The sequence below is a fragment of the Acyrthosiphon pisum genome, chromosome A3 (genome assembly GCF_005508785.2).
Source record: "Acyrthosiphon pisum isolate AL4f chromosome A3, pea_aphid_22Mar2018_4r6ur, whole genome shotgun sequence".
Lineage (NCBI taxonomy): Eukaryota > Metazoa > Arthropoda > Insecta > Hemiptera > Aphididae > Acyrthosiphon > Acyrthosiphon pisum.
The window spans coordinates 24,726,790-24,745,520 of NC_042496.1; the positions used below are offsets into that span (position 1 = coordinate 24,726,790).

The 18,731-nt window shown below is 32.3% G+C and overlaps 1 protein-coding gene across 2 annotated transcripts in view; it reads right to left on the minus strand.

Annotated features, from left to right (window-relative positions):
• The window catches only part of LOC100159184 (neprilysin-2), a 29,849-nt gene extending 11,333 nt beyond the window's left edge, over positions 1-18,516 (minus strand). Inside the window, exons 1-2 of one of the 2 annotated variants that reach the window (XM_001950561.5) lie at positions 18,316-18,516; positions 17,880-18,027 (exon numbers count right to left, since the gene is read on the minus strand). In XM_001950561.5, coding sequence (XP_001950596.1) covers positions 17,880-17,908 — 29 coding nt within the window. In that variant the 5' untranslated portion in view covers positions 17,909-18,027; positions 18,316-18,516. The other variant, XM_008187307.3, reaches the window with a different exon arrangement.
• Positions 18,517-18,731: the final 215 nt, after the last annotated feature.

Consider the following 18,731-nt stretch of genomic DNA (forward strand, 5'->3'; position numbering starts at 1 on the left):
CACTTATTTATTTATTATGTATTTCATTATAATGTATATTCACTAACTTGTTCACGCACGTTGGTATTTTAAAATAATGAAAGGGAAATCAATAAAAATATTCAAAACTTAATTATATATACATATATAATATGTTTATCCAATTGTGTATTTTAATAACTGATCCCATTATCAACTGGTGTAGTGAATACAATGGACAATTTTTTTATAATATGTGCTAATTATTAATACACATTATACATACGTAATTCGGGACAGGACAGTTCGAGTCCAACAGGCGAATAATTCGATTTAGTATTTACCATGAATCCAATAACATGCGGCAACTAATGTATTCAAATCCTACAGGTAGGTACACCGTGTGGGCTGTGGCCCTTACATAATATATTATATTCTACTAAACGGCTGTACAATGACAATTATATGATAACGATATAATATTATACACTAAACAAATAAAAATACTGTCAGGTCACGTGTTCATCATATACGGATCCAAAAATTTTAAATCAGTTAACATATTTAGTTGGGCTTGAGATGAGCATAACTTATAACTTATTATAATATTATAATGAGCATATCGAAATGCGCGTGCGCCGTGCGGTATAACAGTATAATAATATATTAGTTTTAAATTTTAATGTTAATTTTTGTAAATCAACAGGTCGTATCATCAGACCTGATGAAAATAGGCTACAACGCCTACAAGTAATAATATTATGCATTCAGATTATTAATTCGTATTTCATAGATCATTCGTTTGCATTACATACACGCGTGCACTTATATAATTTTCGGAGACTGATAAAGAAATCATAAAGCCATTATTGGTTACCTAATACAATACTAGAACAATATGATACGAGTGTCTATAGCTGATGTATTCTACTTTAATTATTTCTTAATAATTAGTGAAAGGTATTGATTAATAATGACTTTTGGACGATGCCGATTTGGTTTCCCAAAAATAACCGACATAATAAAATATATAATATAATATCACGATTATCATTACTTATTACTTATGAGTTGGGCGCGTTTACCAGCTGTACCATAATATATTATTTTTTAATATCATCACTGTGTTGACATAATATTATCGGTATGATGATATCGACACATCGTGACGGCATGGTTAATACTTGGGGAAAACTGCAAAAACGTTAGGAGGAACGATCTCGGCAATGGATTATACCATATACGTATTATTACGCGCAAACACAGCCGTCGATGTTATATACGTTTTATGTAAATCAATTGCAGCGGATATAGGTAGTCGATGTGTATAACAGCAATAATAATATAAAATGTGTTATATTCGGTGAAAATTATGACGAACCTGAATACGTGAAATCGACCATGACCAATCGACCATACCCCAATGTAATTAAACGGCCACTGTCTGCGTTTAGTGTTTTTTTTCAGCTGAAAATCAAAAACTAGAGAGAGAGAGAGAGAGAGAGAGAGAGAGAGAGAGAGAGAGAAAAATGAAAAAGTGAAAACAGGAAAAGACTCGTATACACACATAACAAGTGGCCACACTATATTATTATTATTATTATTGTAAATGCCTACGTACGACGATCATCAAATGTACAATATATAATGGTGTCCACCGACCTGAGGAAATTGAGTGAGTTGTCAAAAACAAAAGCCGAGTCTGTTAGAACGAATACCTACTCGTTTTCGGAACAAATTTTTGAATTTCCGATCGAGTGACCGATGGAATTTTCTTGCGCCTTGTGAAAATCGCGATGCACATAAACGTTTTATTCTGTAGCCATGCGAACGCGGCGTTATGTATTTCGGTTCTATAATATTGTGTTGACGGTTATTGTGTAGGTAGTGTGTACACAATGTAATATAGTATAATATTTATCGAAAAATCAACTACCTATACGTTACATAAAAAAAAAAAAAAAAATGGTTCGATTAAATAGTTATTGTAAACCCGCGTGACATTTAGCGTCACGTATTAATATTAAAATAGTATATTTTATCGTGGAGTATACAGCTTGGTACATGGCATGGTTATTTATTTATGTTATATGTACCTACTTCTTCCCACTTTCTCGTCCGATGAAAATATTGAGTTTTTCTTAAGAGTCGACTTTAAAGGCGGACAAAAAAGGGGGACAAAGCATACACTCGGGCACTATACTATATATTGGGCACTATCGTGATGATATAATTATATATGGTATTAGGCGCGAAAACACATTCCGGACGAGTTTGGACTACTTCAAGATCAGTGACCGGGGAACGGGTTTGGTCGGCACGAAAAAGGAAATTCAATTTTAAAAAGCCGTTTTACGCATTCGTATAGAAATCACGAAAATATAATATAACTATCGCATTTGCGTACGATTCACCGAAATTTAAAACAAACCGTAACAATAATTATTATATATTATCGCTTCGGACGGAATTCTGTGCTGCCTCGCATCATAATATATCATTATAAGTACTGCTGCAGACGCATACGGTTTAAACCATATACAGGGTACACGTTGACGGTTTAAAACGCAACACGCATAATATTATGCCCTCGCAGTTCTTTAATGATTACGTCGAGTCAAATTTGTATACCGACTGATTTGATATTATTTCACGACCAAGGGAGTCCATGGGGTTGACACTGACATATTATATTATTATTATTATTATTATGGATTGTAAACAGGGGTTAAAGTGGGAAAAAATTCCAGAGGGGACTAATGTCTCCATATAGTTTTAAGCGTTCCATATATTATAATTTTATGTATAATGTCTAAAATCCTAATTTGTTAAAGGGGAGACGCTTTTTAACCGCCGTCAGAGGTAGGGGGACCTAGTCCTCATGCGTCCCCCCACTTTAACCTCTGATTGTAAAGGTACTTATTTGTAAGAAAGCATAAGTACAATATATATATATGACTACAAGCATTGTATTACAGCTACCTATTCGATTTATAATCGATGTGCATAATAATAAATAGGTTATATTATGTATTCGTTTTAATATATCAAAATATTATGTGACACATATGACTGCATCTGCAGCTGATTTTGACGACATAATCTCTCGGAACCGATCGCGGTGTCATGATATTTTGCAGACGGCCAGAAAACGTTCTCCGAAGAAAACTATGTCGAATGAAACAGACAAATTCGAATTCAAAATGGAACGAGTACACGCGTATGATATGCTGGAAATTTTGCGAGAAAAAAAATCTACCCGACTATTGATTAGTTTTAATTAATAAAAAAAATCAAATAACCAAAAAAAACGATAAAGATTTACATTATAAACTAATGTAAACGCGAGCTTTAATAATATTATGCGAAATGATCGCATTTCCGTAAAATATTATTTTATTCGATCGGAATAAATATTATGGCGAACAAGTGGTCACCTTTTAAACGCATTTTATATCATATTATATGTATAGGTAAGTACGCATACGTACGTATTTGTAGCCTGCAAGTGTTGCAATAAGCAGTAAACGCAATAATAACTAATGAAAAAAAAAAGCTATTTGGCTATAATTCAACGCGTTTAATCATGTTTTATCCGTCGTGAATCATTAATAATTGTAATAATAGTTTATTATTTTAATACTATTATTCAATTCGCAGTAATATAGTTTAAAGCCGACAAATATCATTTTTAAGACCGTAAATATTCATTCCCTTTATGGATGCTCGTTTATTGCGTTATGCATAAAAAGTGTAATTATTATCGGTGCGTTCGGTTTTTTTTTTTTTTTTTTTGTTAAAGAAACATAAAATTTATACGATTTGTATTAATTGCATTTATATCTTTCCGAATGTTAATAATAATATTATGTATTGCCTATCGTTCTTATCGCCATCACCAGAGTACCTATACACTTTTAACGATAATTAACGGCACCTCAATAATTAGCTATAACTTAACTATCTACGCCGTAGTTTAATAGCTACGACATTACACGCAACAGTATCGCGTGCTGGTCTACGACCAATTTCATCGTCCTTCATTATATTTTCACCATTTCGAACATGGGTGAATCACATTGTTTGTTATTATTAGGGCTGAGGACTTCTATAGTACTCGAAAACCTCAAAATATGTATTCGCATATTCGTTTAAAAAACATATAATATTATATGCACTTAAAAAATCTAATATTATAATATTTACGTGAAAAAGAAATATAAAAATATAATATTCTAATCAACTGATAAAAACTTGAAAAATAATTGCACAATAATCAACCAACCAAAAATTATGACTGATAACCGAAGTTTAGGTACTTCCTACAATTCTACACGCTTCGCGATGTTATCGGCCACATATAGTGAATTACCTAACCGATGATATTGATATTACGTACATTTATAAGTTGACCGTAGAAATTCGGAAAATAATATATTTTTACAGATTTGTACGCGTTGTATTATGCCTATAAATTTTAATATCAACACTTTACAAATTCTTTAGGTACTCATGTCCTACATATATCTATGATCTTGATTTTCCAATATACTATAATACAAAATATGCATTTATATGATGCAACAACGACAAAATATGCAAAATAAAACTTTGAATAATATAACCTTCGTGCGTTATGAAACGTATAATTTATACGTCACTCGCATATCGTTCTGCAATCTTTCTAGACAAATATGAGAAAACTAAAAGTCCTCTGCAGCGGGCAGCCCTAGTTTTTATCATTATTTTGATAAATTCTTGCATATAGATTTTACACGAAATCCATTTATATCAACTCGTGTGCAAAAAAATGTGCAGTCTCGTGTTTGAATTACGCTCTTATGAGTGTTTAATGTTGTATTTCGTCAACATTGAACGTGAATTATTGTAGGTATTGTATAGGTGTACTTGAAAGTATCGCAATTTGCAACTCACTATAATCAATGCACGCATCATTGAACATTGCACGTACTGGCTAATTAAAAGTTAAATTTTTTTTTTTTAAATATCGAGTTTAATTACATACCTAAGGGAGTATAACTTGACAAATTATTATAATAATAATATGTTCTGACGGTGGGCCGATGTTTTTTCACTACGATTTTTGAAGCCAAATAAATCGATAACATATTAAATTGTACGTTTGAACATTATCGACGAAGACGCGTTGATTTGGTTTTAATCGTAAGCGTTTTTCTTTTTTAGACAGGTATCTCGTATAGTTACAGGCCAAAACGATATTTTCAAGACACCGCCGGCTAAGGTCGCTTGATTAAGTGTTTTTCTTATTCCTCGCAGACTTCTCCGACGACCTTTGGCCTCAGAATAGAGACGTTCCGGCCAATTGCTTTCTATCCTTCGAATGGCGAAAACCGCCATCGCGGCCTTAACTAGTGACCAGAACTGGTGTTTCAAACATTTAATTAAACGTGTTATAAACTATATACACTTAAACACGATATAATTAAAACCAAATGAAAATCTCGCGCGTTGTCGGTCGATATAGCGTATTATAGGACTGTAGTACAGAACGTAATAATAATATTATTATTATTACACATTACAATTTACATTATTATAAAGTATTATTATTACAGCGGGCATTATGCGTCACGAACATTAATTATTAAACATTATATTATTTTGTGACAGTGATTATCGAGAGCTGCAGCGTTTAAAATAGTGGCTTAGGCTATGCCGACTTGCTCGTGTCCACGATAATATACTATATCGTTAGCCCACAGAGATCACATCAAGTATACCATTATAAAGCTATAAAATATTATTGTGAGCCATTATAGATGAATAATAATATTATATTGATACATATTTATATCATAATATAATAATAATATGTCAATCATGTTGAAATATGATTAGATGTGTAGTAATATTAAACTATCCATGAACATTAAAATAGCTCATTCTGAGGACAACGCGAGCTTGGAATAATATTCGTTACTCGATAAAACTGTTTTTTTTAGTTTCTATATTGATAGGTATTTTTATAACACTATTGACTATATTATTGACTTTCGCTTGGATAACTTATCGATTTCATTTTCATTAATCCACGTCAAATTAAATAGGTAGTTGACATTACGATAAAATGTTATACCATAATATGATATACCATAATAATATTAAAGTGATAAATTATTAAAATGTGAACAGTATTGATACAACATTATAACATTATTATGCGATGTTCGGTTTATCACCGAGTTACAAACGATCTTGTATTTTTAATGTGTCAAACAGTTATTAAAACATTTAGATAATATACATCTGTGTACGTGATCTCTTACAATATCCATGCCAGAGTAATCTCAAAAATAATATCATCATGCTGTACCTAATATTATAAATGTATAATATTACTGTGAAACACATATGTACCTATATATTATCATCGTTTATTCGTAAAGCAAAATTGAAATGGGACGCTCATATTATAATTATTATGGAATATAATATCTTATAAAAAATTTGAAATTGTAAAATAATCGTAATATCAAAAAAAAAAAAATTAATATTTTGGATTTGTATTCACTTTCATTTTCGAATTGAAATGTTTGTTAAAATCGAACGCACTCACAATTGAAACGTACGTTTGACATTGACCGAATTGACAGGTATAAACCAAACCGAGAAAGATCGTTGGTTGAATTTTAATTAGTTATTAAACCATCAAAAATATAATAGTATGATCACATTATTTTATACTAACTAGTGATAAACAATGAAATTGGCAGACAAAATGCATTGTTTACACAAGAAAAACCCAGCTGGTCCATAGTATGAAAATCTATTGTAATAAATGACATTCTCTTGTGTTTTTAGTTAAATTTTTTTAATTCTTAAGAAAAATTATTAGTATAATTGACTAATCATATTAATTGGGCACAGCAGCTATAGCAACCCTTAGGTAAAATAATTGTTATTTTTCTCTAAACCGTGTACTTGAATATACTTGAAATACTACCTATTGTTTGAAAAAATAATTATAATTTATAATTATTGTTTTAATATTATTATTATTATTATTATTATTAAACCCTGAGAAACTTGATTTTAAAAACCATTTGTTGTATTTGTGTATTATAATATATTATCATACTGATATGATGTACGAATATAAAATAACAAAGTATTATTATGTCTTCTTAAAATTTGAATAAGTAAACAATGAAAAACCTAATGGTTAGGTAACTGTGTATTATTTTAGATTCTGAGCGGAGCGATCAATGTATTTATTTTACAATGATGTGTTTTTTTTCTTTTGTTTTTTTTTGTGTGCGTCTGTCACCACCGTTTTGGGTAGTAAAACTGCTTCGATTGTCTTCAACAGTACCTTCACCAGTAATTTTCAAAAGTTCCGTGAAAAACAAAAGAAAAATGAAGGAAAAACGGGAATAATTTACGCAAAATCGATTTTTGACAATATCAATTTTGGTTTTTGGTGTAACTTTAAAACAAATGACCGTGGATATATTAGGTATATCAGTATATGACACAAAGATTAAAGGGATTGGGAGCTGTGGTTTTCTGTATTTGTCTATAATCCGCGCAACATAGAAATGTATAGAATAGATGTATTCTATGTTCAATGCCGATTTAGTAAAAAATAATCATTTTGAGAACAAATTATTTGAATTTACCCAACTAACTACTTGATATAGATTTTCCCACATTTTTTATTTTACCACCCTAAATCAGAAAAAAGTTTAAACCAGAAATTAAAAATCGTCACATAAAAATTTTTCGAAGAGTGAAATCAAAAAAATCTAAGGTATAAAGTAGATCTTGCAAGTATAGACTATACAATACGACAAATTCAAATAGCTTTACTCTAAATTAATTGATACAGGTTGGAAATAAGTTTTTGTGTCACAATTTATTATACAAGTGTATGACTAACACATGATACACGTATACAACTTATATAGGACGGGGATGTCTGTCAAGGGTTAAAATGTTGTCTGTGGTTTGTTTGAATTATTATTTAAAGTCGTGCTTATGATCATGATTTTTTTTTTAACAAGAAAAATCACGTCATGTTGTATATTATAAATAAATAAAATATTTATTAGCACCTTATACCTACATCACTTATCAAAATGTTGATTTTCGATAGTATAAACATTCAAAGTTCCGATTAAAATATTAAATAACAATAATTACAATTAAATGTAAAAGCAAACTGAAAATAAGTTATAAATATGATAGGCACAAGAATATAAAATCAATTGTATTATATTATACAAATTGAATATAATATATTTTTAATTACCACGGTTTCTTTATCGTAGGGATATTTCATTTCATTTCATTTTGTTTTATATGAGTTATTATGGAGATGAAATAAAAATTAACCGCATAAACGACCATCGAGCACATTGCACAAAATATAATATAACAATATACGTATTATCTCTAATTATTTGAACACGTGATCTCCTTTACTCATTATTTATATTGATAGCAATATTTATTTTAACAAGTCTCGACATTTATATCATTATCGCGCGTCTGCATAATAAAACATAATGAATTATACGGCCGTGTACACTAAATAAATTTTAAAAAAACGATCAGACGTCGTTATTATTTGGCATGCAATTATAGTTAAGTACATCATTGTATAACTTGATTTATATAAAATCAAATACAATTAAAAAAATGTGGGCAAGTGGGTGTCGCTCTGTTGTACAGTAGAATACAAGTGGGTCACTGTAATGGATGGTGTTAAATTTGAATTTAATGACATAGTATCATTGTATAAGAAAAACGATTCTGAGCGAAGACTGTCAGTCAGCCTAGGATATTACTAAGTAAATTTAATGATATTATTGTGAATAAAGTAATTTGTATAATATAACCTACTTACGCGGAACCTTGTTTTAAATTTTCAACCCTTAGCTATAAAAATTGAACATTTTATAGATTTTTAACCACAAAAAAAATATTAAATTTTTAATTTGATAAATTCTGTCAAAATTTGAACTTTAAATGCTTGTAAAAAAAAATTGCGCCTATGTATTTTTCATATTTTCCAACTGTTGTAACAATATATCAGAAGCCTTGTATTAAATTTTTACGCTTTTTTACCCAACAAATAAAATTTTATTAATAGGTATTTATAGAAAAAAAAAAACTAAAAAAAATTTAAAACTGACAATGTCCGTAAACAACTCAACATTTTTATCGTGTATAGAATATATTAGTAGAAACATTCAGTCAAAATGTCATATATATATTATTGTATAATATTATAATAGAAATATGTATACTGTCAATAGGTACTCAATACTCACAGTTAATGGGTCATATTTACGCGAATGGTTGTTAAATCCATTTGTTTTTTAAGTAAGGTAAAAATAATCGATTCAAGCTTATCAAATTAATGAAATAAAAAATAAACTTAATTGCGTCTGAAAACACGAATGGTGTTATAGGAACATTTCAGCGTGACAAAACCTTTTTTCTTTTTAATTTTGTCATATCGTTTGTTGTTCGAACTGCGTACTAAGTGTGTATTAATGGAAAGATGGTTATTGATAGGTACCAAATATGCGATTACGATACAAAAAATAAAAACCTCGTCCCGAATTCCAACGTCTAGATTAAAATGTTATGTTATTAGTTAATTGTTCTCACATATTTTTATTTGCCGACGGTTAATAGCGATATGATGTAATAAAAATAATAAATAAAAAACTCGTGATTTGTATTTTATTTGTTCAAAAAAATGTACGGACTGCTTCAGTTGACTAAGACAGTTGAAACGGAATTAATATAATTTGAAATCGACGATAACATATTATTATAGGTATACGGTATCGTCGTAAGGTTTTGATCCAATTAGATCGTTCGATATACGAACGTTTGTTTGTTTGATATAATTTTTAAGTTTTTATACATTTTAACGTGTACCTAATGCCTATATACGTGTGTATTAACTAAACTACAATGTAGTTATAGAGTGAGTACAAAATAATATGTATTTTGAATAGTGCATATTAGTTCACGCTTCGATTATAATAATATCGTCTTATTTGGAATGATTAATTTTTCGTTTGTTCTTTTTTTCCAGTTTGTAATTTTCATAATTGCTGTGTAATTGTATTGCATGTAGGTACATCGCAGGTTTTAACAAAACAAAACACATAAATAATACGCTGAATTGTTTGGCGGAGAACAATAACGATATATTATAGGTATACGCACTGCAGCACGCGTTGTACCTACCTTCGTACACGATAATAATCGTTTTGATTTAAATATTCATAAAAGACCTTGGTCCGTCCCATGGTCCTGCAGAAACAGCAAACCTCACGGTCATAAGGTAAAATATAATAATTACATTATTATTATCGTCAAGTCCTCTGCGGACCCGAACCTTTTGGACATGGTCCAAATGTCTCTCATCTCACGAGAAAACCGGATTCGCCGTACTCGTTTTAATTCGACCCTATACGTAGGTACTACATTATTGCATTGCAGAGTTCAAACGATATAATATGTATATATATATTGCGATTACAATAAAATATTATATTAATCGGTCAACGACACTAACGTAATTAATCTACCACATTTATCGTTGGCTATAATATTACAGATTCGTGTCCTGCACACTGCGATGCGCGAGTTTAAAATTTAAATCGCTACCCATATCCAAATAGTGGTCTTGCGTGTTATCGCGATTTTGTTCTTACGAGTAGGTAAGTATTTATAGTAATAAGATTAACACCTCTGCTGTGGTCACTCGATATAACTCGAACGTCTTTGAGTCGAACTCTCGACGATAACTCGAATGTCTTGCGGGGTCCTACATTTTAATATGGACAAACATTTTTTTTCTATAACTCGAATTTTCGATAACTATAGAATTTGTTATTTTTGACTTATTCGAATTATCTAGGTTTGTATTCGCAGTCTGGGCTGTTATCGTTTCGATTCGGAGTGTGGGTACCTTTATACGTCATAACATAATATGCCGTTTGGAATGATGTCTGTATAACAATAAATGTTTAATATTTTAACGCACGATTTAAAATAGTACTATCACAGAATAGATGAAATTTCATCCATTCTGCGTGGTACTTATAATATCTTAAATCGTGATGTTATGTGACAATACGATATATGATAATAAATTACGACTGATTGATGTTAAGAAGGTGTATTCTATATTACGCCATGACCATTGACCACTTCCACCTACCTACCTATCTATATTATCAACAGTCAAACTGATTATAACTTATGAATTATTATGATTGTCGCGTATTTCTTTCCGACGACTCCCATCCGGGGTAGCAAACGAAGGAGATTCGAATCGACACATACATATTATTATATTATGAAAAAAAAAATACGAAAGTACTGTTAAGTTGATACATTTACTTTTTATTCTTAACAGCTGTGGTTACGACAAAATACACAACGAGACTAGACGATAGACACGATTTTCATTGTATTAATTTTTGTATTAATATTTTTGGTGTATGATCGGAATGAACGGTTTTAATCACTTTCTCTTCCACGCGCATTCAAGTCAACAAATATGAAGAACCTATGCGGACGTCCGATAATATTGTATAGGTATGTTTTGTTAAAAAAATTTTTTTTATATAAATATAATATAATCGCAATATTAACAATACGACCAATAACCAGGGGCTTTCTCTAAACTCTCGCTGTCCACGACAAATTCTCATATATAGTAATGATATTATTATGATATACATGAACATGATATTGTTTAAAATTAAATCTATCAGAAAAACCTATCTAATCAGGCGTTTATTATTATTAAACGACGACGATTATGAACGTCTATTTACCATCGATCTCTATAATAAACATAATATCACGTTATGGCATAGTAGTTATGTAAGCAACGTGGGTTTCTACGATAACAATACATACACGTGAAATAACGATGCAAATTTCAGTGATATAATACCACCGGTGTCGTATACGATGACTTTGCGTTAATTCGTCGTCGGTTGAATTTTTCGGAGCTCATCGTCTGAAACGATCACTTTAATAATAATAATAATAATATAACAATAATATGACATCACCGAAAGCGCACAACCATAATATACCCACCTATTATCTCGTTAGAGCATCGTGCGTTTCGTAATGACAAATTTTCCAAACCGATCGGATTTAAAACCCGTGTTGTCTCGAAGTTTGGTAAATTCAAGTACACCGAATGACGTCTTCGATTTAAATCCAAATAGCAGTCGCCAGGATTTTACAGATCATTCCGTTATATTTCAATACAAATTTCCCTTTTTCATATTAGGTACTACTAACAACAACAACAACAACAACAAAAAACACTACTGGACGACCCCACGTCGCTGTTCAGAGTTTGGACAATAATAATAATATTGTATATTATTTGTTTTTGCAGTGTTATAGCTTGGAATAATCAATAACGGAATATAATGTTTTATAACCGAATATAGTAGGTACCTACTTTTGTGTTGATGTATTGATGGCGATATTGACTTGGAGCGACGGAATGGTGCGGAAATTGTAACGGGGCAAAAGTCAGAGTAAAATAATATGCACATCAGTGCCGAGCAAACGCGTAGTACAGACATTTTTTTTATAGAGATATACTTTTTACCGACTGCGTATCCACTTGATCATTGACGACATTAGACGTTATTGCCACGGATAGGTGCGATAGGTAAGACCGATGCGACGTCCGCGGGTAATACGATATTATAATATTGTCATACCGTTTCTCGGTATAATGTAGGTTAGCGGGTTTCGAGACGAGTGTCGCGTTTTATATATCATATATAGGTACTTGCGCTCACGACGTCTGTGCGTTCGCATTTCGGTCTCTGCACCGGTGTACAACCTTTAGAAAGAATAATATATATATTATAGGTACCTACAACCTATTATCGGTATCGCATATCGCGAGAGGATACGAGTGAAAAAAAAAAAAAACAAAATCCATCATCGTGTCGCGGCGTTTTTCAAATTCCGCGCATATACCATTTGTAAGGCAATATTATAATATAATTCTTCTGAAACGCATAATAATACGTATGTATAATACCTGTGCGGCACAGTCGTTGTTGTATAATATTATACCGCAAATTCGTGCCAGACGCAGAATATCGAAAGTTTTGTCAGTATGCGGGCGCCTATTGATACGAATAATAATAATAATAATAATAATAATACATATTACTACGGTGTTATTATATTATATATTATTCAGCCGTAATGTTGTACGACTATAATAGATCACAGACGGATCTACATGATAATGGATCCATATATTATACTCTCGATGGTGGTGTGGCAGCGGCGTCGGATTCGTCACGATTTTTATTTTTTCGATTGCTCGCGGCTGCAACGGCTGTGCATGGAGGAGCAGGAGTGTTTATAGAAGGGCTATTATGGGCGAAACCTTCCGAACCTCACACTCCGCCACAACGACGCCAGATTCGATGGCCAAGCTTTTTCTGCGTTTTCGCAAAAATACATTTAAATAATTATATTATAAATTATATTTACCCACACCGCGAGTTATAACACATGTGTGTAGGTACACGTGACTACTATTATTGTTGTTTTTGTTGTTGTTGCTGCTGCGCGAGGCACGTCTCTCTCTATATATATATTATATATGTACCCACTTGAGACACTATTTATATATTATATTATTAATTTTGACGGCTCGCCGACGTGTCGAAAACCACAACGCGAGAAAGTCTCTAGTGCGACGTGTCTCGTCGGCGGTCAGATCCGCCGCCGCCGACACCTGTTTATTTATATATTACTATTATTGTATACATCGCGCGAGTATAGTACGTTTAAGTAATAAATTGTACGCCGTTCATATGTAGGAGAACTTTTGAAAGTTTACGCACACGTATCGTCGCATTATATGCATGACGTGTAATATTATAATTTTCCCGTCAATTTTTTTTGTGGCCATAGGACTAAATCGTCTGCAGGCTGTTGGTGTGTGATATTTATGGATAGGTGATCTTGGATATTATAACTGAATCAAAAATGTCACTGTTCAAAAGTGATCAAATCCATTTCGAATCAATTATACAAATATATAAAACGACTAGCAGTCCCGCCCGGCGTTGTCCAGGCCAAAGGTTTGTATTTTTAACAGATATACTTGTACAAAATGTTTATGCCGCATATTTCTTCCGATTATAATGTTAATTTAATATGTGACCGATTGTAATCATTTGCAGGTACAATTGTGAATCTAAATTAGATTCAGGGAACCACTCGAACACACACAAAAAAATGTCATAAAAATCGGTCAAGACGTTAAGTCGAGGAGTTCAGTGACATATACACACGGTCAGAAGAAATATCTATATAAAGATTTGTGACAAAATTTACTTCTCGGAGGAGAGTCCGACTCGTTATATTGTTTTCAACAACCAAATAATAGTCAAACATTACTTGTATGAGTTCAGTAAAAAAAAAAAACCACCGCCATATCTCCCGTGTTCATTTTTTATTTGTCTAAAGCTCGAGAGCACCTCTAGGCGCCGTATATTATGATTTTACAATTATTTACAACCTATGGGAACAACTACCTATTGTTGTACCCACGTACAAAACGACTATCTAATCGTTCCGTGGGAAAATCGCGAAAACGATGGCCAAAGTTATAAATGATGACACTCAGCTCACCAACATACCTATCCATATTATATATTATAAATACGTACTGGAGCCGCCGACGGGTGTTTGAATCGTTCGAAAAGACGGCTAGAGAAGAGAGATATTTTATTAGAATATATTATTATTTTGACCCACAGTACCTATATATACACGATTTAGGTAAGTCGTTATGTGACGAAGTGGCGTAGACATGATTTCTGAAAGGGGGATCGAAAAAATATAAAGACATAGCTCAAAGGAAGGGGAAAGTTGGAAAATCCTCCACCCTCTCAAAACTTTTTACTTAGGTAGTAAAATATTTAACAATAAAGAAAAGTGAATATAATTTGAATTGATTCAAAATTCACATCAAACCCAATATGGAAGATTATCCACTCCAAATTCAACAGGGGAGATCTGACACCCCCCCCCCCCTTTGTATACGCCACTGATGTGACGGCTGTATAATATTATATTCAACAGCCGAGTCTATAATCGCCGACGATAAAATTGGTTACAACAAGTGTGACAGGAAATATTATTACTTATTTACTAGTTACCTATATAATGTGTATAATATTATGACGTACCGTATTATGTACTTTAGAGTTTAGACGGCAATATAGTATAAGTATGGGCTGAGGCTGACAAAACACATTGTTTAAACCTATCTATTACAGTGAAATTATTGTATTAAAGTTATGCTAGCAATTCGCCACAGCAGAAGACATAACGTTTTGGATTTTAATTTTTTTATTTATTACAATAGTTATAACAATAATATGTGGGGGGTTTGTTTTAGCAGCCGAAAAAATCACAAAATTCGAAACTGCAGCTTCGTCTGCCACGAGTTTAGATCCATACGGCATGGAATAAAATATATCATAATAAAATGCACTGCTACGATACAGAAGTCTGTGAAATTAATATTTTGATAATAATACAATATTACGCGATCGTCGGTAACGCGTCTATAAAACAATAAATTATCATTACAATTTCACGACTAGATTTGTCACGCGGGTTTCGTTTTAAAACTATGTCGGTATCGTAGTATAAGTGTACCTAATATATAGGTAAGATGCCCATTATGTACAACTCGTGCCCATTATGAATAACTTTTCAATATTTACATACTTAATTAATCCAATTGTAAAAATAGCACACATATTTATAATAACGATAAGGAAATAATTAAGAAGATAATAAGTGTCTTAGACCCGAGACCGACTGAGCCGAAACGTGCGATGACGACTCTAAACAATAATATTAGCGACAGAAATATTATGATAATAATCGTATTTCAATAATATCTAGGTATTTAACTTATGGTATTATAGGTAATAGGCACCTCCTATAAAATATTACGCATACCAGCGGGGGAGACTAACTCGACGGGGCTTATGCGTATTGTATAGTGCTCACGAAAAAATCGAACCACGTAAAATGTATTTTAAAATTGTATTATGAAAATTCAAAATAATATCAAAACGCGAGAACGATGAAATAATATAATAATAAAAATACGTTATAGGTAGCACATTTTATGGTTTTGAAATTAGACAAATAAGTCACGGACGGATTCAATCAAATATAATATCGTCACCGAGTGACATGTTTTTTTCTACTGTGTAATACTGTAAAAAATAATATTGTCTTTAAAATGGTCACAATTTATGTTACTTTATTAAATATTAATTAAATAAAATGTTACGCATTGTAAAAAGACCAAATAATTCGTCCCTGAAAAACCACGTAAAATAAAATTGAATTTTGTTTTTACTCTACTGAACATATTTAGCAAAAGTGGCTTTTAATAGAACACTCGCTAGATTCATTTTTTGTATTTTCTTTTTCTTTTTAGTTTAAATTGTCGAGACTAATTGTTTTTACAGTCTAATAATAAAAAAAAATTAATTTTTTTAAATTTCATCAACTAGACGGCAAACACAATTTTGTTAGAACGTCTTTTTGGACCGTACCACCGTAACTCGATCCAACCTCTAAGTTGGTGTAATGGTGTGTGATGAAGTGATTTTTTTTAAACTGTATTATTATTATTATTATTCACGTCGCAGTTAACGGAGCGGCTCGCAAAGCTTTAGTCATCGGCTACCCCCGAAGGCATCATATTGTACACCGACACACATTGACACGTTGAGCATAATATATACACATTACACACATAGGTGTTATATCTAAATATAAAGGTATATATAGGTGTCCATGATGCATTTTGCATCCTGGACGTAAATTTAAACGCAATACGCAAATACGGAATGGGAATTAATAATTCAGTTTTATGAACACAAATTATGGCCTCACGAATTGAAATCTTCAATGCCTGCAGCGTAATAATTTTCAAAAAATAAATAAATTATGGATCGGAATAAAATACGCAATACAACCGAAAATCCGTATAATACTTCTAATTGTTATAATAATTATTATGGTCAAATCGTTATAATGCTATTAAAATGTGCTAAATATTAATAGAGATGCGCACATAAAAAATAAGAAATATGCGCTTAAAAAAAATGTTTAGTTCCTAGCTTTTTTTTTACATATATTTTATATTGAATTTGTGTGGTTAATCAACCTATTATACATTTTGGTAAATATTTTAAATTATTACAAGATATTAACATAATTCTCTACTCGTCATATCTGAAATACATTTACAATATTATAGCATTACAAGATAGCTATGGGCTTTGAATAATGAAATAATATTATTACATTGTTGGTCATGATTTCATATGACACGCGGCCACAAAATTGAAATCTCCAATCAAATAATTATATTTTTAAATTGGCACATTTTTAATCGGGTAAATTATTGAGAAAATATCATATTAACCGCCATACAATTTCACCAAACGTATACACTAAAAAAATTTAAAATCCGAAAATACTCTCTCATATAAAAAAAAAAATTGTAATTATATTCAAAAATGGTCACTAAAATGTTTAGTATGAGGGTTCTGTCATTGGACAGCATCCCTCATACTAAATCATCGTGTAAATATTCTGTAATTGTATCCTATTTGCTTGTTGCACATAATATGTTACAGATTGTAAATTTTTTATTTTAAATAATAAAAAAAAAAAAAATATTTAGTAACTTTAGCTTAACCCAGCAATAAATCCTAAGGCCTAGATATTATGCTATTAATTATAATATAATTATACCGTTCGCTATAAAATTACCATATTATCAATCATAAAAATAATATATTTACTTGATCACTATGGTCGGTTGGTTGGTCATTTCGACTGATATTATCCCTGTCGTCGCGTCGTGTCGCTCTTCAGGTACTGCCGGTCACTGTTCAATGGTATAATATTTATGTACTTGTTGCAGCACGCGGCCGACGGATTCCACGCTACCTAACGATGATAACAACAACAACAACAATATAACGTTTAGCAGTTGAACATAATATTTAAATACCGACAACAATAACAATAATAACGCTACGATGACAAGCGGTCGTCGCGGCCGACTCTTACAATTTTCCTGGAAAATCGCTAGTGCCGGCGGATCACCCGCCCTCGCCGTAGGTGCACTCGCGTTACACCGCCGAGCGTGGTGGATATCAGCACACGATGTATGATATATTCAGCTGTCCACGGTCGACGGTGTGGCGCGAGGGAAGAAAAAAAGTTCGTACGCACCTCGGAGGAAAATCGGCCAGATGAAAACGGTCACGTACGGAAAAATGTGTCTTACGGTATTTTTTTTATACCTAATAGTATTGTGGTGGCGGTGTCGCGTACTCGGTGCAGCGTGCGGCGTGTTATGTACTGCGTCCGACGGCCGGCGTGACGAGAGTGACGGCGGCCCGAGAGACTGCGACGACGACGACGACGGACGGACGCGGCGCGACGGTGCGACGGCAGCAGCGGGAGATTGTATATAATATTATGATATACGCTGCTCGTGTCTAATGGTATGGCGTCGTCGTGTTTGGGTATATAGTTTACGCGCCTTCCGCGGCCGCACCTGAAACTTTCGCGGGTCCGAAACGGCCCCTCCCCTCGACGACCGACAACCCCCCCACCAACCCCGCTCCGACCGCCACTCGGCGGAG